Consider the following 24601-nt stretch of genomic DNA (forward strand, 5'->3'; position numbering starts at 1 on the left):
CACATACAAGCAATTCTGGAGAACTGAAATTTTTGACTCCACTAACTGCCTCAAGCAAAACTCTTGGACGTCTTTTAGAGGGTCTATCCCACGAACTCTGCCTATTTTTGTGAATCCAATGTTTAGCTGATCATGATAACTGGTCATTATTATCCACATGAACACCACTGATTTTCTTTCTCAATGGAACGTCAGAGCTTTCATTTCCAGGGACCGAAACTAATCGCGACACTTGCGTCTCCTGGAAATCCGGTTTATTTCAACCAATCAAAGACGACTTCGACATTCTCACAGGGTTTCCAGAAAACTGTACTAAAAACATCAGACGTGCATATTATTTCACACATACCCAATGCACAGCACAAATTATGAACTTCCAAACAGGTGTGTTACTGGCCCATTTTTTATTTTACTTACTTTAAATGCATTTCATTATTCTGTGCCTCAATGGAGACAGAAATATTATAACAATACCTGTAACGGTTTCATACTGTTAGAATATCATCTTTGTTGTTTAGTTCCCTTTCAGTCGGTCACTACGACGTCACGTCGTGACCGACGAATTGGGGAACTCGCTTAGAGAGACCAATCTGCTTCGAATACTACTAAAACGCCAATGAACTTGGCATTGAGATATTTGCATAATGCTGGCGCTGCCCCGCCAGGTGCGTATATAAGCAGCAGGTGCAAATAGGGAAATTAGCTTTTTATCGCTTCGAAAGCCGGCAGTATCTGCTACTGAGAAGCTACTTTACTCTGTTGGGATTCGATTGCTGAAGTTGGTTGGACTGGCAGTACCACAGCGGACGCTTCGCTTATTCCACGGCTCTACATCTGTTTGTTTTGAGTTTAGTGTGTGCGTTGCCCTTCCCTGTGCGCATCATCAACTGAGCATCTGAGTGAATTTCCCTAAAAGAGTGATACGAGAGAGCTTTGTGCCTTGTTAAAGGCAGCCACTCTCTCGTATATCCGGAGATCAGCGTCCTTTTCAGGATGGCTTTTCGTCCGTGCGATCTTGGGTGCGGCAAGTACATGGGTCCGAAGGACGGTCACAAGCGTTGTCTTTCGTGCTTGGGCATCGAGCACGCAGAGGCGGCGTTTGCTGGGGGTAAGTGTTCTCACAGCGAGAACATGTCCCTTGTAGATTTGCGGAGACGGTTGTCTTTCCTCCGGAAAAAACGCAACCCTCGTCATGCGAGTGCTGTGCGCCGCCACGGAGCGGCTGTTAAGCTCTCAAAGGACGACCTCCGCATCACTGTGCTGAGCCGGTCGGGGGATTCGTCCTCCTGCTCTCAGCCTCCTCATCCACAGCCGGTTGATGTGCCAATGGAGACTTCAGCGTCGTGTTCTACAATGTCTCTAGAATCTGTTGTGCCACCCTCCGAATCCACAGAAGCCGCAGCATCCGAGGGTGGGCCTCCTCCCCCTGACGTGGACCCCGACGCCCTTCCTCCCTCTGGTCGGGTTGGGACGCCGGAGTTCGATCCAGAGATGGTGGCCGTGCTCGCTCGAGCGGCGGAGACCGTAGGGTTAGAGTGGGTAAACCCCCCTCAGCCCGAACCGTCCCGCCTGGATGATTGGTTCTTTGGAGCTGCCAGGGTTTCACAACCCTCTCCACCGGTACCTTTCTTCCCCGAGGTGCACGAGGAGCTGACTAGAACCTGGAAGTCGCCGTTTTCTACCAGATTACGGCCGTTTCAGCCCTCCCCCCTCACCTCCCTCACCAGCGGAGCCGCTAAGGGTTATACGGGGATCCCTCCCGTGGAGCGTGCGGTCGCGATGCAACTGTGTCCGGCCACCGCTCCCTCCTGGAAGGACCGTCCAACCCTCCCCTCTCGTGCTTGCAGACAGTTGTCTGGTTTAACGGGCGCTGCCCACCAGGCATGTGGAGAGGCGGCTTCAGCCCTGCACGAAATGGCGTTGCTGCAGGTTCACCAAGCGAAGGCCTTGAGGGATCTGCATGAGGGAGGACACGACTCGCCTGTCCTTTCGGAGCTCCGGGCTGCCACTGATCTGGCTCTTTGCGCTACGAAGGTGACAGCGCAGGCGATTGGTCGTGCCATGTCCACGATGGTGGTCCAGGAATGCCACTTATGGCTATGTCTGGCGGACATGTTGGATGCGGAGAAGAACAAGTTCTTGGACGCTCCAATGTCGCAGACTGGTCTTTTCGGTGAGTTGGTGGAGTCTTTCGCCCAGCAGTTCTCCGCCGCCCAGAAGCAGACGGAGGCGATCGCCCAGATCATGCCCCGGCGCAAGCGACCTGCATCTCGCCCTCCAGCACCGGCTGCCCCGTCTGCTCCTCGCCGAAGGCGCCCTCCGGCGGCTGCCTCCACCCCCCCACCAGCACCCTCATCGGAGTCTGCGCTCTCCGCTGAGGAGACCCAATGACCGTCACCCTCAGCGGGCTCAGGTCAGTGTCACACACACACATACTGTAGATACTTATGCTGTCTCAGCAGACTTACCGGCAGTACCACCTGTCTCGCTCCGCCGCCCCACCGCAGGTACACCGGTAGTGCCGTTAATTCCCCTCGTCCGGTCCCTGGGTGCTTGGCTTCAGCTTCCAAGCCCGTCTCGTTGGGTTTTACACACTGTCCGCCTCGGTTACGAAATACAATTCAACCGGCACACACTCAAATTCTCGGGCATTCGTTTCACCACGGTGAAAGCGTCCGATGCACATGTACTGCGTGCAGAGGTCGGAGTCCTGCTGGCGAAGGACGCGATCGAGCCGGTCCCTCCAACCGAGATGAGGTCGGGTTTCTACAGCCCGTATTTCATAGTACCCAAAAAAGGCGGTGGGCTACGACCGATCTTGGATTTGCGCGTTCTGAACAAATCTCTGCAGAGGAGGTCTTTCAGGATGATAACACCGAAGCAAATATTCAATTCAATTCGCCCCCAAGATTGGTTTGCGGCAATAGACCTGAAAGACGCATACTTCCATGTGTCCATTCTCCCTCGTCACAGACCGTTTCTCCGGTTTGCATTCGAGGGCCGGGCATACCAGTACAAAGTTTTACAGTTTGGGCTGTCTCTCTCTCCCCGTGTGTTCACGAAAGTAGTGGAGGCGGCGTTAAAACCCCTCAGAGAGAGCAGTGTTCGCATATTGGCTTACTTCGACGATTGGCTTATAATACCGCATTCTCGGCGGACGCTTTGCGAGCACAGAGATTTAATGCTTTGGCATCTCGCCCGTTTGGGTCTTCGGGTCAACTGGGAAAAGAGCAAACTCTGCCCCACGCAGAGGATCTCTTTTCTCGGTATGGAACTGGACTCGATCGATTTATCGGTGCGTTTGACAGAAGAGCGCGTCCAGTCAATTCTGACTTGCCTCGGTTCATTTCGAGGGAAGAATGCGGTCCCGCTGAAACAATTTCAGAAGCTCCTGGGGCATATGGCAGCAGCAGCGGCCGTGACACCGCTCGGACTGCTCCATATGAGACCGCTTCAGCGTTGGCTTCACGATCGAGTCCCGAGGACAGCGTGGCGCGCCGGCATCCATCGTGTAGCTATTACACCTGCGTGTCGCCTAACATTCCCCCCGTGGTCGGATCCCGCGTTTCTCAGGGCCGGTGTGTCCATGAGACAGATCTCTCTGCATGCTGTTGTTCACACAGATGCGTCCGACACGGGCTGGGGTGCCACGTACGATGAGCTTACAGCTTCGGGGGTGTGGACAGCACCCCAGTTGCACTGGCATATCAATTGCCAAGAGTTGTGGGCAGTATATCTGGGACTTGTACGCTTCGCTACGGAGCTGCGAGGGAAGGATGTACTAGTACGCACCGACAACACTGTGACCGTTGCGTATATCAACCGTCAAGGCGGTTTGCGCTCCCGTCACCTGTCGCATCTCGCTCGTCATCTCCTCCTTTGGAGTCAGAAGCATCTGAGGTCCCTTCGTGCCATTCACATTCTGGGCTCGCTCAATACAGCGGCAGACGCGCTTTCTCGAGCTGCGCGCCCCGGCGAATGGCGACTCCACCCCCAGACGGTCCAGCTAATTTGGAAGAAGTTCGGTCGTGCGCAGATAGATCTGTTTGCGTCGCCGGACGATTCCCACTATTGCCTATTTTATTCACTAACCGAGGGCAGCCTCGGCGTGGACGCATTGGCACACAGCTGGCCTCGGGGGATGCGCAAATACGCATTCCCCCCAGTGAGCTTAATCGCACAGACTCTGTGCAAAGTCAGGCAGGACGAGGAGAGCCTTTTACTGATCGCCCCATACTGGACGAGCAGGAATTGGTTCTCAGAACTAATGCTCCTCGCGACAGCCCCTCCCTGGCGGATTCCCCTGAGGAAGGACCTTCTTTCTCAAGGAGGGGGCACATTATGGCACCCGCGCCCCGACCTGTGGGATCTCCATGTATGGTCGTTGAGCGCGCGCAAGGTTTAGGTGATTTACCACAAGCGGTATCTAACACAATCGACGCGGCACGAGCTCCGTCCACAAGACGGGCTTACGCGTTTAAATGGAACCTTTTCGTCACCTGGTGCTCTTCGCAACGCGAGGACCCCAGAGAATGCCCTATTAACATCGTGCTTTTATATCTTCAACATAGGTTAGACGGTAGGCTGTCACCCTCCACCATTAAAGTTGATATCGCTGCTATTTCTGCTCATCACTCACTTATCAACGGCAGATCAGTTGGCCAGCATGATTTGGTTATTAGATTTTTAAGAGGCGCTCGTAGGCTAAACCCCTCGCGCCCTCCTTCTATTCCTCCCTGGGACCTGTCCATGGTGCTGAAAGCCCTTCAGGCCCCCCCGTTTGAGCCTTTGCAGTCTGCGAGTCTGAAGCTTTTGTCAATGAAAGCTCTGACCCTGCTAGCATTGGCCTCAGTGAAGAGAGTAGGGGATTTACATGCATTCTCTGTTGACGATTCGTGCCTTCAGTTTGGTCCTGCTGCCTCGAGTGTAACATTGAGGCCCAGACCAGGCTACGTGCCCAAAGTTCCCACCACTCCTTTCAGAGATCAGGTGGTGAGCTTGCAAGCGCTGCCCCCGGAGGAGGCAGACCCAACCATGGCTTTGTTGTGCCCCGTACGCGCACTGCGATTCTATGTGGACCGCACGCAAAGCCTCAGGACCTCAGACCAGCTCTTTGTTTGTTATGGTGGCCAGCAGAAAGGGAAGGCTGTCACCAAGCAGAGGATGTCTCATTGGATAGTTGATACTATCGCCCTGGCTTATAATCTTCAGGGTATTTCCTTGCCCCTTTAATTTGAGAGCGCACTCCACACAGAGTGTTCCCTCATCTTGGGCTCTCGCTCGTGGTTCCTCGCTAACAGACATCTGCAGAGCTGCTGGTTGGGCGACACCTAATACGTTCATTAGATTCTACAGTGTTCGTATCGAGCCTGTATCCTCTCGTGTTCTTTCCTCACCAGGGGGAGCACGGAGAGCAGTCTTGCAGGTCGGCTTGCAGCCTCCAACTGATGCTTCATAACTGTGTCAGTATGGAAGGCCTTCAGAGAAAAAATGCGTAATGGTTTGAATTGTTCTTCCTCCGCTGCCTTGGCAGCCTTTGTTGCGGAGCATCGGCTGTCAGCCTTCACTAGCTGTATCCTCCCGAACCTACGTGTTGGCTCGGGCTCCACATTGTGTCCCACCGGGTTCCTTTGTGAGTATTTTTCCTTGGGGTTAATCCTACCAGCCCACGTTTCCCTTAGCAGAGCACTGCTTTGCTTACACAGCCACGGCTGTCTTTATTTTTATCGTCCACCATTAGCCCTTAAGAGGGGCGGTGGCTTCCACAGCGTTCCTATCCCGCTCAGGTAGGGCGCTTCCCAGTCGCTGGCACTTCTGTGGGATTAAAGGAACATCTAGTGCCCGGCCTTTCTGCCCTATCCTATTTCTCCATTCCCTAAGGGGATTTGGAGGGTTTTTCTGCAGACACTGGAAGAGGTCAGCCCCTAGTGGCGTTTTGGTAGGGATTCCCAATTCGTCGGTCACGACGTGCTGCCACCTGCTGTTACGGCCGGTCACACTTTCCGGCTTTCTCAGCGAAAAAGAAGCTAATTTCCCTATTTGCACCTGCTGCTTATATACGCACCTGGCGGGGCGGCGCCAGCATTATGCAAATATCTCAATGCCAAGTTCATTGGCGTTTTAGTAGTATTCGAAGCAGATTGGTCTCTCTAAGCAAGTTCCCCAATTCGTCGGTCACGACGTGACGTCTCCGTTCCCTCCTTCAGGGAACGAGGGTTACATCCGTAACCGAGACGTTTTCCCTTATGTTTCATTGACCACATTTACATGCACCCTCATAATGCGATTATAATGGGATTTTGGCAATACTGCGATTATACTTTACCTCATGTAAACACAATACTTTGAGGAAAAGAATGGGATTAAGCTCATAATCGCAGTGAGTATAATCGTTTTAAAAGAGGTGGCATACTCCATTTTTAATCGCAGTATGCGTCCATGTAAACGCTGCAATCGCATTTATACCGCACTAACTGAAGTACGCATGTGTTTGAGTCACGTACCTTAAGCACAAATTCGTTTTAAACTTGACACTAGGAAGTTTTACCTGAACTCTGCCAACATGACTTGCTGTCAGCAGTCTGCCTTCATCCAGAAACAGCTTAAATAACATGACATCAGCATTTAAAACCCTTAAGGGACATTATAACGATAACTATAACAATAAATATATTAGTGACCACATCTTAACGATAACTTCATGCTAATTCACTCTAGCAAAGCACTTGCCTTTATGGCATTAACTAATATTGGATATTTCTTGTAATAAAAACTTTGTAACCTCAACACGCTGCATTTCTCTTAACTAAACAGTGAAACTAGTAATTTGTGTAATCTAATCTTACTTTTTGGTGTGGTCAATGTGGTACGGAAAAAGCATTATGTGAATTTCACAGCAACTGCATCAGTGCTGGATACCTGAGGTAATTTTATGGTATAGACCTCAGCAATGAACTTCTCCATTGTCATTTCAAATTCGCGTTCCCTTAAAGTTTAAATAGATTTGATTGGCTGTCAATGGTTTAGCGTTCATTAGGTGGAAAAAAATCACTCAGAAAGTGATCCCAACGATATTGTTCATTGTATCTTTATCATTATAGTTCTGGAATGAACTCCGCTATTATCTTTAATATAAAAAGATGTTCAAAACCATATTTTTTAGGTTATCATTATAATGTGAAGTGCCCTTTAGGCACTTTCATTATTTCTGGCTTCATCACAGCACCGGACAATGAAAGACGTCTATAACAACGTGTTTGTCATTTAACTTAAAGCTCCACTGTGTACGATCTACTCCCATCTAGAAGTAAAAGTCTATATGACAAGCAACTGAATATTACTTTCTAGCCCCCCCCCCCATTCGGAATGCGTTTTAACTCGTACGGTGGCCCTGCCGTGTCATGCCAAGGTTAACATGGCTTCCAGTAGCTACAAAGCAAAAGCAATGAAAAAAAATGAACAATTTGCAATGTCCTTTGCCTGTGATCCATCAAAGCACACAGATTTATGTTAAACATGGAAAAAGTCTGATTGTCATGAAATGTCCGCTTAAAATCACATACAAAAAGCAACCCTAACGTAGCTTAGACACTCCTTTTTCATCGACGCGAGGAAAAATATCACAGGGGCTGTTAAACTTGGTATTAAATGTGTGTTTTAATCCGTCTCTTTTTGTCCATTTTCGACCGTTTCTCTCCAGAATACTGAGGAGATGGTCTGTGGACGAGTCCCTCTCCTGTCATTTAATCATGAGGGAGAGTAATGACGGGTTTAAATGGACGCGAATATTATGTCAGAGTCCAATGCTTATGTTTTTAGTAAACGTTACATGTCCGTGTATATGTAAGAGCTTTCTCTCATATTGGTGAAAAAAGATCGCGCAACTTTCACACGCTTGTAAAATGAAATGAAAGACGCGCAGATCAGCTGCATTTTATCAATGAAAGGCTAAACATAGGGCTGTCACCGTGTGTTTGTGCTAGAGGTCAGAAAAGACGAAAAACATTTTTATCAGTACCTCAGATTACATAAATGGGCGGAGAGACGGCGTGTGGCTGTTCGAACACATTAAACCACATGCGTGTTTACACTAACAAGTGTTATGCATAATCATGCTAAAGTTAGCCAAGGAACTATAAAACTTCAAGTTTACAACATAGACTGTATTGATGTAAACGAATAGGCTGAATTACCTGTGGAGAATATAGAAAGTAGCAACTTCAGTGTCCCTTGAGCCCCATCTTGGAAAACTAACTCCAATATTGACTTTGGTCTTGATGTTTTTCCTGTCGCGTTGTCGTTTAAAATCCCCGTTTCGCTTCCTTGGCGACTTGTTTTAATGTCCTCGAGAATATGTCTTCAACAGGCTTTTAAATCAAAGCATTAGATCGCAGGTTCATCACGGTTTGCAGCTGTCGCAGCCGAAGGATTCAGCTACGCAGGTCGTAGGCTGCATACGTCATCAAGCCTGGTTTATTTAAATTAACTGAGAATTACATTCACAAGTCATAAGCATATTACATCAATTTACAATTAACTAAGAATAATTGTCAGCTTTATAATTGTTAATATTCTGAAATAAGACTGTCTTGATGACGTATACTGCCTACACATGCAACCTCCGGAGGCTTCAGCTATCGGCCAGCGTGAGTGTAGAGAGAAAGCGCGAAAGGCGGAGCTTGAATTTCAGGAATGTCCCTCGTCGGCAAATGTATTTCAAAGATGGAGCACAACATGGATTCAGCCAGAGAGCGCTTCGACGGTATGCATTTTAAATAGCAGATTCTACACTTACGAGAATACTTTGATTAGTGGGGTGGAGGTAATTACACATGAATGAGCACATACTTTTGAAAGAAAACATGGGTTTTTGCTAAGAATTAACTCAATAAAGTACACAGTAGAGCTTTAAGTAAATTAAAACAATATATGTGAGTTCATCATTTGTGCTCTGCATTGGGCTATATGAATAATCCTTAAATAAAAACTGCATGTAAACAGGAGTGAAGAAGTTAGCTCCAGTCATGTAAACGTATTATTGCGATTTAGTCCTTACTCTGATTATTGGAAATAATCGCATTATTGGTGTACATGTAAGCGTGGTCATTGTCTACACCAGGGCTGTGTTCAGCCCCAACAAAACGTTGCACAACGTTTATTAAACAGAAACAGTGATGCGTGGAACCCCCTGTTGTGATGAAGCAAAATCGTTATAAATACATGTTTAATACTGTAAAATACGCTCAATGTTACAGTCACTGCCCTTGCCGTCCAGAATGAAAGAGGACATTCCAACTTGATCTCATTGTGCGAGCTGTCTCTTTAGTACCGCGTGGTTTATTTACATGCTGCTGCTGATTGAACTGCAATTCTGACAGACCCACCAAACAAAGAAAACGTATCTCAAACCCTGTTGCACATCGGTGCACACCGTTGCCAGGAAACATGTCGTTCAACCCGGAAACCGTAGCAAAACGTTGCACACTTTTCAAACGTTTTGATCTTGAACGTGCCCCTTTTGTTCAAGTTAATCATCATCGTCATCACCTGTGTTCTTGTATACCCTGCGTTTTCAGGGTTCCCACACCTTAGTTAACTTAAAATTCAAGGACCTTTCAAGGACTTTCCAGGTCCAATACCCTCAAATTTAAAGACTAAATGTGGGGACACATTTTAAGTGAGAGCAAGGTTACAATGAGTTACCTTTAATGATACATTGTTACAGTTCACTTTTGGGGGAACCCGCGCTGCCTCACTGGGGTGACACTTTGGGGATGCCTTGAAGGGTAAGTGCGTCTGAATGTGTATATAAAATTCAACCAATGGTGAGGCTTAATGACAAAGACAGGGTGACGCGGGAGCCAGGAAGTATATCGATATCTGAAATGTTGCCAAAGACGGCTTTACAGAGACGCAGGAAGTATGGAAAGGGAGACGCAGCGTCTCGTTCCCTTCTCAGCGAACAACAGTTACATACATAACCCGAGACGTTTTTATTTGTTAAACACAACTATGCAAAAAAGCATTTTGGTATGAATCAACATTCGCATACAGAAGATATAAGCATTTAAAGTGAACAGTTTAGCACGTGTACTTAAAAGGTCTAGAATTTTTATGAGATTATCCTCATAAAAATTCGAGACTTTTTGAGCACACGTGCTAAACTGTGCCTCTTGCGTAAATTATTTCCCGTCACAGAAAACCATCACAGGTTTATCAATGCTATTAAAGTAATATTTTGTTTTTGTTTGTTTGTTGATCACGAAGTACAAAGTAGATGAGGAAAACTAGGTTTCCGTTTACTCAGCGCGCCGCCATTGTTTGTTTACATTGCGTGAATGGTGCGCTGTAATCTGTGGAGTGGATTTATGGCATTCTGTAAAAAAGGAGGAGTGGCATTTATTGCACTTTGGGAAAAAGGGGAGAAAAGATGACAGAATAACACGGCGTATATTGGATTTTGCGTAAAATTAAGAATTTACTTTTTAATACTGACCTGATATAATACTGATTCTGGCATGAATATATGTATGTATATATATGTATATGTATGTATGTATGTATATGTATATGTATATGTATATATATGTATATGTGTACCAAAGGAACATATAATATATAGCCCAATGTACGTTGTTATGGTAGCCTTAGCTTGTTCTGAAATGATGAGAATATTTAAATGACTAAAAATGTAGGCTATCTCTGAAACTTTATTTAAATAATGATTAATTTGTTTTCATACTATATTTGTATTGCTATGTATTAATTTACATAGGCCTACTGTGAAAATGCCCTATATTAATTATATTATTTTGTGCAGTTACAGAAGCACAAATGCTGCGGGCTCACTTTTACTTCAAGACACCCTATTGACCGAGGGTCCGCGTACATTTGCACTAGACAATGCAAACAAGCATAGACAATGTGCTTTATATTAAATTAAATGATTTTCGTTTTACAAATTAATATTTGCTGTAGATGTATTGTCTCAATAATTGAATCATAAAGGGAAAGACGTGTTACGTTAGCTTACCTTGTGTTTTACCTCATTGCTCCTCATTCTGGATTTACAAATAAATAAATAGGCCCACTGAATTTGTTTTTTTAAACGGTCATATTTATAAAAAAGCAACAATATATGTAACATTAATATTAGCAATATAGATATTTACTTGGCACTACAATCATGATATATTAACACGGTAAAACCGCATATGCGCTAGCACGAACAACCACTGCCAGAGAAATTCCACACAGCACTAGACCTATATTGCAATTTCGGAATGCATAAACAGAAATACAAAAGAACAGAAATTCCAGGCTGTTTTCTGCACTCAAGCCAATGTCTTTGGTGTATTCTTTTTGTTTTATTTTTTTTACATTTTGCCACTCACAGGTGCGAAAATGCTTACGTCAGAATTCCTCAAGTCCTACAGTAAAATCTTGTCGTGTGTGACTACATACGAATTATTTTCGCATAAACTCACTCGTGTCGTGTGCGAGAGCTCACGACGTTCCGACCGTCAGAATTCGCACCGTGTACGCCCAGCTTAAGGGAAATATATTTAGCATACTTAAAGGTGACATAGAATGATTGAACAGAGTATTTATCCTTGTGCTGTGATGTGACATGTAGACAAACACTTTTTTGTTTGGGTCTGTAATGCTTTAGAAGCTTCCTAAAAACCTCTCTCAGATAGCTCTATTAGGGTGGGGGATTTTAAACAAGTGGTTTTGCACCTATTTGGCTCCCCCTACTGGCTTAACTTGCAATCTCATTACTGATTGGCTGACTTTGCTGCCACTCCAAAAATGTAGCCAATTATTTTAAAGTGGAGGGGCAGTTAGATGCCTGTGATGTCATAAGCATCAGTTTTTCAGATTGGGCTGTTTTCTGGCTGACATTTCTAAAAGAGGAATTTCTATGAGACTGAGATGTTTAGCATGTTTAGCACTTTTTGTATGTTTGCGAATGTGGGTAGACTACCATTATTCAACAAAGACAAGGTAAAAATGGTTTTTCATTCTCTGTCCCCTTTAATTCATCTAACGTACCTATTATATGTTCTCCTAAACACTTGAAATATCATCTTGGTTACAACTGTAACCTCAGTCCCCTGAGGGAGGGAATGACACATTGTGTTGATGAAGTGACACAAGGGGTTTGACCTTGGGAGACCAATCGCTCTGATATTCAATGTAAAGGGCCAATGAAAATTTGGGAATGAAATACGAATGGAATTTACATAACGTGACTCAGCCCAGAGATCCAGGTATAAAACGAAGGCTGGTAGGCGATTTATTCAGTTTTGGTGCTGAGTAGCCGAACTAGGACCAGATGGTCATCGGGAGGTCAGCTTTGTGGCATGAGGGACACAACGTCTTCCTCAGGGAATGGAGGTTACAGTTGTAACCAAGACGCTCCCATTCTGTCACTCACTCGATGTTTTGTCTTAATGTGTAGCAGAAAAAAAAAAAACAATCTGGCAACAACAGCCTTCGCTGCAGGGTTTCATCGCTGCATGCGTCATCAAAACAAAAAGCAGCATGGAGGTGACACACTGACACTGGACACTGCTGAAATCCCTCTCACATAGTTTAACATTAAATAACATCATATTTGTCCCAAATCGTAAACGATTAACATAGGCTGCTAACGCATATTCTGGATCTTGAAATAGACTCTGACTAAGCTCACGCTATTTAACGTGCACGTGCGATGCCAGCTAGGCTTTCAAGGTATGTGCAAGCAAATACAAAAATTAAAAGACACTCAATGCTAATCTAAACCCTGGTAGGATAAGGATTTAAAGTTGGATATGAAGATTTTATACCCGGATCTCCGGATGGAGTCATGGCATGTAAATTCCATTCATATTTCATTTGCCAATTTTTTTTATTGGCCCTTTACATTAAGAATCAGAGCGATTGGTCTCCCAAGGTCAAACCCTTAGTGTCACTTCATTGACACAATGTCGAGTGAGTGACAGAAGGGAAACTAAGGTTCTTGTAACTTGGTTTTTACATTTAAAATTATACTAGATGTAGCAGAAAGCAATATACACATTTAACATTTTCTGTGCGTGTGTGTATGCGTGTGTGCAATTTTAAATTGTTGAAAAATACACTGCAGTAGTATCGGATCAGCAGGTAACGGTATCGGGCGATACTCAGAATTCTGGTATCGGAATCAGATCGGAAATTTAAAAATAGTATCGTTGCATCACTAATGAAAATAAATATTCCCAAACATTTAATATAAGCTAAAGGGAACTGCATGCAACATTCATTTTTATTTTTTATTATGTTTTAAATGCCCCCCAAACCCGCCCCATAAAAAAATTATTTATTTCCCTGCTCCAACACGACATGCGGATTACCCACGGGGCCCATCACTTATGTCTGTGGTGCTGAACTGAAGCACATCATGCATTAGCAGATCACCTGCACCTCATTAGCTCTGCTTATTTGCAACCTTGAACTAATTTGCACTGCTCTTAGTATATTGGCATTGGTCATTATGAAAATCAGCTATTGTGCCTGTGTTACTTATGTTCTCTATTGGTAAAATTGTATTTTTTACTTGTATATATGATTGTATATATGAACGATAATAGGGTACACAAGCTGCTCAAAGTACACAACATATGGCAAATTAGATTCACACTGTTCAAAACATGTTTAAAGGCAGTGTAGCTGATTTTATCCAGAAACATTTTAAGTCATGTTGGTTAAAAGTTTCCTCACATCCTGATAGCAATCAGCTCTTTAAATGAAAGAAAAATGTCAAAAGATACTTTAATACTTTGAAAAATCTGCAAAATATGCCGTTCCAAATTATTATGCAGAATGCCCTTTAACCAAATTCATAATGATATAATGGATTATAATAATCCAAAAAAATATATATCTGTCAAATGTGTTGCATGGACACAAAACAAACATTGTCCAAAAAACAAACACAATCATGTATATACACAAGTTACATAACAATATATGAGCATTTCTTTGACATGACTTTAACTCTCCGATTCATTAAACTTATAAGTATACAAGTATAGGTTTTGTCTTTATTTCACTTGAAGACGCAAATTTGCATCCCTGAGTTAATGTTTTGAATTATAGTGTTGTCCACCTCACAGATCTTTCATATAATGATGCTCAACATGTTCTTAAATAGGACTAAGGTCAGAAGATAATGGTGAATTCCCATTGTGAAAAAAACATCTTTTTAGAAACTGCATATCTTATAGCTGCCATTCTGACCCCCTCAGGGACCCTAAAGGGACCTACCATCTTAATTCCCACTATTCCAGTCCAAATCATTACTCTGGCACCTCTCCCTAAGGTTACAATCGTGTTTGAATATAGTGGCTATTCACCAACAATCCAAAAATGACATGTATCTCTACTATTCTGTGTATTATGGCATGTCAATGAATTAAACTGTTTGAAAATATGTTGTCAAAATGTTGAAAATGTTTCATTTTTGCAAGTTTTGGTTTGGAGGAGAGGTAGATTCCATTTAAATAGAATAACATCCACACTGTCATATAAGTGTTGAGGGTAAAATAATATTTGTAAACTTACTGACTGTATTGGAAAAATAAACAAAAATGTCATGTGCATAATAATTTGAAGCACGGTGTGAAATTAAATTAAATTGACCTAGTCAGATGACACATCATAAAAAAGGTAAAACTGGTCAGTATTTTTTTTTAAGTGGGCTTAGCAAAAGATCAATAGGAAAACAACACTGTCAAAACACTGAAGTAAAAGGCTGTTTTAAGATAGACTAACCTGTTTTCCACTGAGTTGGTAAAAAGACAGTTTTTGTCCCCAATCAGCCACAGCAAGGATATCATTGTGTTCATCCCTGAAACACACACAAATAGCAAATGTCATTATGTATTTTACATTCCTGAAAGGAAAATCTCAGGGCTATAGACTAGGCTTGTCGCGATAGTCGGTGAAACGGTGATTACTGGTGCTTCAGCCTCTCACCGGTTAGATTACTTGCCCACCGCGACACCCTCGTTTTGATATTTTCTTGTTATTAAATCATTTAGTTTCATTAGAGAGAGCGAACACCAACAACTGAATGTGTCTGCTGCCTGAATTTAGTGGAGCTGAACTCGCGTCACGTCACAAAGCAGCAGGTTTCAGATTTCATTTATTTCATTTTATTCCATTTATTTAGACCAGACGATGGCAGAAGACGCGTGCTTACTCGTTTTTGTTATAATATACATATATGATGTTTAATATAAGCGAGATCATTTTGTTGCTGTGTTTTTCATCAAGAAAGATTGGTAACACTTTATTTTAAGGATCAGAAATTAGTTAGGAATTAATGACTAATAAGTGTATGTGCAACTGACTAGTTAGTGACCTGTAAGCAGTTACAAGCTATTTATAAGCCATTTATTGGTTGTCGTCTTGTTTTTGTCTTATAGCCCCTTAACACTTGATTTTGTCCTAATAATGAACTTATTAACTAAAAACAAAAGATACTAATAGCTTGTATTGTGTAAAATACACACTTTATAGGTTCTTAGTACACTGTTTGAGTTTGTAGCTTATAAGTGTGAAATAAATATAGAATGGGCATTTCAAAACAAACATTTAAATGAACAGAAAAAATACTTTCATGTTCATCAGAACAAAGAAATTTATACAGGTTTGTAACAACATGAGAGTGAGAAAATAATGACTGAATTTTCATTTTTTGTGAACTATCCCAAAAATGTTATTGTTGTAGAAATTATATTACTGGATGTTTAAACTTGTTCTTGTTTTTATATTGTAAATGTTGATAAAGAGGTGGTTACTGACTTTTTGAGCGGTGCTTATATTAAAGGAGCTGAAGGAGTCCTTTAATATGTAAGATTGTTATAGTGATAACTTAATGTTAATTGTTTTTCGATGCTTATATAAAAGGACCTAAAGGAGACCTTTAATATGTAAGATTGTTATAGTGATAACTTAATATGTCAATTGTTTGGCAATTGATTGTAATATTTTGGGATGTCTCTCACCTGCAGTTGGTTCTTTTGTTGAAACTTGAAACAATAAAGAACAAGTTCTTTACTGCAATATTTAAAGTCTCTTCTGTTATTGGAAAACAATAAATGTTTACTTTAGAATAGGGAACACACTCTTAAGTAATACTGCCTTAATATGCATATATTAGTGAGAAATATGCTTGTTACCTATTAATATACCTGTGGAAAATAATTTGTGCATAACACGCATGTTTCTTAAAAAAACGTATCTGATCCTCGTTTATATTATCATATTTTAATATATGTATGCATTAAATATAAACCTATATGCATCAATGTACGCATGCACATACAAAAATTGTTACTTGTACAGCAGCCTTTATACGACAAAACACTTGCTTCAGCATATTTAAATCTCAAATCATATGTTTGAGAACTACTCTTAACATGTCCACTTAACCAGGTAGGTTAACCAAAAAAATTCATGCCATTGTAGCTAATCTCCCTGGACGTGGAAGGAAGAGAATTTAAAAAAGGTTTCAACGCAGGATAGTCAGCCCAAACTATCTGTTGATATTTGAATGAAATGAAACGCTATGGCAGGAGACCCAGGAAGACCCCACTGCTGACACTAGCAAGACAAAACGTACGTGAGTAAGCCAAAATCCTTCTGGGAAAACGGCTTTTGGACAGATGAGACAAAGGCTTTTTGGTAAAGCACATCATTCTACTATTTACTGAAAACGTAATGAGGCCTACAAAGAAAAGAACACAGTACCTACAGTCAAATATGGTGGAGGTTCAAAGATGTTTTGAGGTTGTTTTGCTGCACTGGTGACTGTGTGCAAGGCATCATGAAATCTGAGGATCACCAAAGAATTTTGGGTTGCAATGTAGGGCCCAGTGTCAGAAAGCTGGGTTTGCATCCGAGATTATGGGTCTTCTGGCAGAACAATAACCCCAAACATACTTTAAAAAGCAACAAAGCGCTGGAGAGTTCAGAAGTGGCCCAGCAATGAGTCCAGATCTAATCCCATTGAAAACCTGTGGAGAGATCTTAAAATTGCTTTTGGGAAAAGACACCCTTCCAATATGAACGACCTGGAGCAGTTTGCAAAGGAAGAGTGGTCCAAAATTCTGGGTGAGAGGTGTAAGAAGCTTATTGATGGTTATAAGAAATGATTGATTTCAGTTATTTTTTCCAAAGGGTGTTTGGAACCAAATATTAAGTTAAAAGTGTCATATTTTCCGGTCCATCTTGGAGTTTATATATATATATATATATATTTATATACACACATACACACACACACACACACACAGTCAAGCTCAATATTATTCATACCCTTTGTAAATATGACCAAAGAAGGCTGTGAAAATAAATCTGCATCGTTAATACTTTTGATCTTTAATTTAAAAAATCTACAAAAATCCAACCTTTCATTGGAGAATAATACTTTTAAAATGGGGGAAAATCTCATTATGAGAGAAATATTTTTCTCTAATACACACTGCTCACAATTAATCATACTCTTTTATTCAATTCTTTTTGCAACCTCCTTTTCCAGGGCTTTACCAAAAGGGCAGTGCCCCCCCCAAACAGGTTGTTGTGCCCCCCTACGAAGTTTTTTATTAATTTAATATATATCAAGAATAATTAAAATAAATTAAACATTGAATGTTTCATGACTTGTAATGTAATTAAATGAGGAAAATATAGTTGATATATGTTTTCTCGAATTAAAATAGACCAGTTTCTCTGATTGGATGTATTGCCGCGTCTCACCCGTCTTACGTCTTTAGCATATTTGTGACTTGATACTAGCAATGTGTATTTTCGCGGCATTTTATGGATCATGTAAAATATGGATATTAGAACATTTGTAGGGCCCAGCACCGCCTGCTTCATCTGACTTCATGCAAACACAGACTGGCTCAAACTCAGAGATTAGAGGTCGAGGTGGAATTTACAAATCTACAGGACACTGTTTTAAGGAAGTTTAATGTTCGTACACGCCGTCTTCAGCTATTTTAAATGCAAGTTAGTGTTGTTTTAAATTACGTAAGCTTAAATGTGAAGTGTGGCTATAGACCGTTAACAGCATTACGATGTGATTATGCTAAAAGCGGCTTTTTTAAAGCTAGGATGGGGTGTGCGCTGCGCTATGAAACCCATTCATTTCAATGGCTTGCGCCGTGCGAGGGCGGTTTGTTGTTGCGTCGAGCAAAGCGCGAGCGCAGCGGAGCTCAGCTTGCGCTCACGACACGGTGGAAGTCCAATAGTTTTGCGCATAGTTTGTGGTCTTTTGCACTTTATACGGGAAATGAGCTGACAGTCCCAAGTGCCCCCCTGTTAGTTATGGTCTGGCGCCGGCTCTGTCCTTTTCCAAAGAGAACAGCTCTGAGTCTTCACCTATATAATGCCTGATAAGTTTGGAGAACACCTGACAAGAGATCAGAGACCATTCCTTCATGCAGAATCTCTCCAGATCCTTCAGTTTTCAGCTCCATGTTGATGCTTCTTCTCTTCAGTTCAAACCACTCATTTTCTTTAGGGTTCAGGTCAGAGGGACTGGGATTGCCATGGCAGAGGTTTGTTTTGTGCTCAGTGACTAACTTTGTGTTAGTTTTGATGTTTGTTTTGGATAATTTCCCTGAAGGAAGATCAAACCATGGCCCATTATATGATTTCTAACAGGGACAGTCAGGTTTTGATTTTTTTATCTGTTGGTATTTCATAGAATCCATCATGCCATGTATCTGATCATGATGTCCAGGACCTCCAGCAGAAAAATAGGCTCACAACACAATAGTGTATGTAGTTTAAAATGGGGGAAAATCTCATTATGAGAGAAAGATTTCCTCTAATGTGCTTGATTATGCACTGCAGGCTACCGGTAAGTGAGTGAGGAAGAAAGCATTCTTATATTAACAGTTTTATGCACAAAATATGGAACACGATTCAGGGACATTGTTTTCCATGGCAATCCCATATTAACCTGAAGAGTTGCAAACTTGTAACAATAGTGTATGTAGTTTAAACAGACTGCTCAGAAAATAATGAAGCACGAACAATAAAATAATTGCTAACTTGCGTTTTCTTGTAATTGCTGTTAAATAAGTATAATGTGTTATACTGGAGTGCTGGAGTAGATTGGGAAGAAATTGTCACGACCTGGTCTCTCCATTTCTTGTCTTTTCTAGATCCCTGTGTTTACTCTCTGTTCCGGGTCTCTTGTGTAAGTTTATGTAGTTAGTGTTTCCAAGTGTTTCTGTTAGTTAGTTAGTTCTCGTGTCTGTTTATTGTAATGTTTTACCCCCTCGTGGGTGTTTTGGTTCTGTCTGTTTGTATGTATTAAAGTAAGTTTTATTTTAGTCTGCGTTTGGGTTTTCCTTCGTCTTCCTCGTGTACCAGCCGTGACAGAATACTAACGACAAAACTAAACCCAGCGGACTATGGATCTGAACCCCAACATTAACTATGCAGCGTTTAGAGGGACTAGACTGGTTCGACGTGGGGGAAGCAATGCGTGGAGAGGTGCCACGGCCAGAGGGGCATTCCAGGGAGGAAGGACCTCTTTTTCAGCCCCTCTGGCAACCATCCCAGAGCGTCGGCGAGTGGGAGTATTTTCTTCAGACAGGCCATTCTCGTCTCTGCCACCGGTGTCCTGTCCACCCGACAGTCTCAGGGGGAAACGTGAGAGACATGCCTCCTGGGACTCGGCGTCGGGTGGCTCATCTTCGGAGTTGGGTGGTCCGGCGTTGCTGTCTCCCACTCCTCCGGCACTTTCCGCTCCTCGTCCCAGATGGAAGACGAGGAGGAAGAACACCTCTCCCGCACAGCCTGTACCATCGACTTCCCCCAAGTCTCCAGAGTCGCCGGCGCGTCCAGAGTTGCCGGCGCGTCCAGAGTCGCCGGCGCGTCCTAAGTCGCCGGCGCGTTCGATGGACGTGGAGGAATCCGCCCTTTCCGGCGGATCGGAACCGTCTTGTCCATTTCAGTCCTCGTCTCCTGTGCCCCCTGTGCTTCCTGTTCCTGAGTTCCCTGTACTTCCTGTGTCCCCGGTGTTCCCTCGTCAGTCCCCTCCCGTTGTGGTGAACTCTTGTCCTTCCCCCCGGACTCCCCCATCTGTCACCGTAACCACCAAAAGAACTCATAAAACTGTAAGGACACAAACTGACTCTCATTGTTCAAACTTTGCCGTTACTCCCCCTCCTCTTCCATGTATTTTATTTTTGTTAGCTCATCCCAACCCTGTTGTTATGTTGTCTTGTTTACCATTGATTTTGGTTTCATTGTTTTCTTGGTTTTTGTCTCACTTTAGGTCCTGTGTTTAGTGTCTCCTCCTGAGGGCGTCTAGTATCCGCCCTTAGGGGGAGGGTACTGTCACGACCTGGTCTCTCCATTTCTTGTCTTATCCTAGTTTGAGAGATTAGGTTGTGACAGTACGTGTCTGCCCTGAGAGAGTTGTGTGACAGGCCCTTCCGCGGTCCACGTTTCTCTCAGGGTTCGTGAATTGTTTCCCGCTCCCTTATGTTTGATTAGCTTCAGGTGTTTGTTGTTTAGAATTCCCTATTTAATACCCTTCTGTCCTGTCCTCCGTGCGTTGGTATTATTCTCTGTTCGCTTTCTAGATCCCTGTATTTACTCTCTGTTCCGGGTCTCTTGTGTAAGTTTATGTAGTTAGTGTTTCCAAGTGTTTATGTTAGTTAGTTAGTTCTCGTGTCTGTTTATTGTAATGTTTTACCCCCTCGTGGGTGTTTTGGTTCTGTCTGTTTGTATGTATTAAAGTAAGTTTTATTTTAGTCTGCGTTTGGGTTTTTCTTCGTCTTCCTCGTGTACCAGCCGTGACAGAAATCTGATGGTTCAGTATTTTACTTGCCCAGTCAGAATTTTCACTGACATCACAAAAAAATAAAATATAAAATACAAATAAAATAGGCCTAATCTATATTTGTTGTTACTGACATGTGTAACCTTAATTAATATGAAACCTAAGATTAAAGGTGCCAAAGACCGTGTTGCCATAATATGTTAAATTGTTCTGTGATATGTACATTGAAGGTATGTGGCTTTATTTAGTGCAAAAAATATCCAGAAACGTTTTTACATGTCTATTTACCACCCTTGGATTTGTCATTTGAATGAAATGGTCTATTATCCCCCAATTTGAAAGGGTCATGAATAATAATATTGAGTTCTGCTCTGAGGCTTATACAAGAAGCTCACATTAGTAAACAGACCTTATATTTTGAGCCTGTATCAGACGAACATACAGATTTTGAGGAACAACTAATTGTTAACTAATAGAACTTCAGCTAAACGCTAGCATACAGCATTTATTTTCATGTAGCGCAGCTCAGCAGTCACAACTTTGTTTTTAGCATTTTAACAACTTTGTTATTAATTTAATGTGTAATTTAATGTTGGGGCGTACATCTTGACTGTGATGTCACAGTTGGTGTAATGTTAAGATTGTTCTGTTTTCCAGCATTCTTTTGTGTGTGCACAAGGTTTATATAAAAATGAAGAAACAAATTCATTTGAGGCTCATTACATTTCATTACCATGTACAGAGCTCATTATTCATCAAGTCGTGAAATGAAAATATGATGGTCAATTGTGTCATATGCAGCTGTAGGATCTAAAAGCAAAAGTGCAGTCATATTTTCTTGATCGGTTGCCAAAAAAATAATTCAAAAGAATAATAATGACATTTTTGCTGTGAAGTTTCTTAAAACCCAACTGAAATACTTCACCAAATTATTTTCATCAAGGAAAGACTTCAGCTGAGCAAGAACACTTTTCTCTAAAATCTTGGCCATAAATGGAAGATTAGAAATTGGTCTATAGTTGCTGAGAACTCCTTTTTTTAGTAAGGGCAGGACTAAAGCGTGTTTACAGTAATTAGGGACAGTCCCTGACATAAAACTTTTATTAATTATTGAAACTATATATGGACCAACTGTTACAACGATTTGGCTTAACAGAGATGTCGGTATAATGTCTTGAGGAGCAAAAGTAGGCTTCAGCTTGGAGACAATATCATTTAAAGAGCCAGTAAGATGCTAATTTTAAGTGTCCTATGCCACTGTTTTAAGTCCTGGACAACAAGTTTAAATGCATGCAAGGTCAAAAAATTTAAATTTTCTCAAAATATAAATATAAAATTACCCCATTTCTTAGAGATCCCAAACGATTCATGTGAAGCCGTTCAACGACTCAATTTGCCTAAACCCCACCTTTCAGTAGCCTACTCTGCTCTGATTGGTCAACTGACACAGTCTTCGCACAGACCAACAATAGTGCAACATGTATTGACCTAGTACTAACATGATTTACTGAGTGAGAAGACATATCGACATCAGTACACATTCATCATTAATCCAAGCAATAAAAACGATAAAAGAAACTAATGTTTTTACACTCATTTAAGCATTTATGTAAGCTAAACGGGCCATAGCAGTGCAACTTGTGTTAGCTGCTTGCTAACTTGACTCCCTGCAGTATATTAAGAGTTTAAACACAAACATCAATACACATCATTCATCATTAATCCAAGCAATTAAAACGATAACAGACACTAACATTTTACACTCATTTAAGCAAGTATTAGGGGTGGGCAATACAGCCTCAAAATTATATCATGATATTTTAAGAATTTTTGCGGTAATTATATTTTTGATTAAGTGCTGTGTTCAAAATATCGATACGACGATACATCGTCATGGACGCCTGACGATGCACACATCAATACAGCACCTTCCGTATCGATTCGGATGTACTTTTGAAAGTAACGTGACGAATTGCTGTTGATCCTTGATCCATATGTAAAAGGCGCATGTGTCCTGCGGAGTACGTAGAGTTAAAGGTGGCGGGGTATACTTTCACTTTGCGTGTCTGTCTCTCTGGCGCACGTGTCTGCATAGTGAGCCGGGTACTCGCGCTCTCTCTCTCTCGCGCGCATTAAAGTCAATGAGTTCAGTATGAAAGCGCAGATATCTTAGCCTATACTACTGCAAAGGGCTTTATTAGCCATGCTCTTATAAAACACTATTAACGCATTTGAGAAGAAACACGACAAAGATTTGCATGTGAAAAGTGTACGTCTAGAGAAGAGATACAGAGCTACTTCAAACTATAACTGTCACATTAATAATCTGATTTCTATTAAATAGTATTAAGGCAGACTGCATGTTTATAGATATATTCATAGAAGTAGAATAATGAGAGACAAGAGTAAGGCACTATCTTTGTAAAACTGCTTTAAAAAAAACATAAGTTAAGTACTAACTCTGGGATTTTAAATATTTCTAATAGCTAATAAATGAATGGCAAAAACACAACTGTTACAACACTGCTTATTCAATGTACAATAAACAAATAATAATAGAAATAATAATGTTACTATATTCTGAACAAAAATGTAATTCAAAATAGTCTTGTATCGTGATGCGCATCGTATCGGGACCCTTGTATCGGGATACGTATCGTATCAGGGAATTGTTGGCGATACACAGCCCTATTTTTGACAGTATAAAAAAATATGGAAAAGGAAGGGCATTTTCCATCCAATGAGCTCTCATTGATGGCAGACTATAATTTGAAGTTTAAATCCATTGTCATAAGGTGGCAGAAGTAGTATTTAAGTGCAAAAGTAGTGACACAATCACACAGCATGAGTCAAATATAAACAAGTACAAACTAGAGATGAAAATTGTATAAAAAGTTTATAAAAATTTTATAAAAATTTTATAAAAATTTTACATTACTATTACAGTAACACAAATTTTCACAGATCCCAGTAACTTAAGTAATTAGCTAACAATTTAAAATTGTAATGTTTTACAATTATTTTAGATGTACGTGTGCTTTTGTTCGCATAAACATCAAATAAATAACATTAACATTAATCATGGCATATTTAGGGTCGTGAGATAAATGTTAATCCAGTTCAGATAAAACACAAGTGAATAAATCAGATTTTAATATAAACACAAGAGAAATCAGCAAGTCATCTGTCTGTGACTATGGTCTATATGTTGTGAGAAATCGGGTGTACTTTAGGACCCAGTAGCGGACGATGTGCTTGCACTTCGCGGCGTTCACTGAAGAAACAAACAGGGTAAAACAGAGCTTTAAACTCATCAGATCACATAATTGAATGGAAACTGAACAGAAAAGATGGATCTTTCTAATTAAATATTAAGTCAAAGTGTGTCATTAAAACTAGAATGTGAACATTTGTGAAAAAATGTTGGATTTAAATTCAGTCAATAAAGTAAGTTCCCTTTCAGTCGGTCACTACGACGTCACGTCGTGACCGACGAATTGGGAACTCGCTTAGAGAGACCAATCTGCTTCGTACTCTACTAAAACGCCAATGAACTTGGCATTGAGATATTTGCATAATGCTGGCGCCGCCCCGCCAGGTGCGTATATAAGCCACAGGTGCAAATATGGAAATTAGCTTTTTCGCTTCGAAAGCCGGCATTATCTGCTACTGAGAAGCTACTCTCTGCTCTTCTGGGAACGGTTGCTGAAGTTGATTGAAAAGCAGTACTGACACAGCGGACGCTTGCAGTATTCCACTGCT

At 41.8% G+C, this 24601-nt stretch overlaps 1 protein-coding gene across 3 annotated transcripts in view; it reads right to left on the reverse strand.

Annotated features, from left to right (window-relative positions):
• ift122 (intraflagellar transport 122 homolog (Chlamydomonas)) overlaps nucleotides 1-24601 on the reverse strand; it is a 171460-nt gene that overhangs the window by 93794 nt on the left and 53065 nt on the right. For all 3 annotated transcript variants that reach the window (XM_065271392.2, XM_065271393.2, XM_065271391.2), the window contains exon 8: nucleotides 14800-14875. In XM_065271392.2, coding sequence (XP_065127464.2) covers nucleotides 14800-14875 — 76 coding nt within the window. The remainder of the gene's footprint in view (nucleotides 1-14799; nucleotides 14876-24601) is intronic.

The sequence above is a fragment of the Paramisgurnus dabryanus genome, chromosome 11 (assembly GCF_030506205.2).
Source record: "Paramisgurnus dabryanus chromosome 11, PD_genome_1.1, whole genome shotgun sequence".
Taxonomy (NCBI): domain Eukaryota; kingdom Metazoa; phylum Chordata; class Actinopteri; order Cypriniformes; family Cobitidae; genus Paramisgurnus; species Paramisgurnus dabryanus.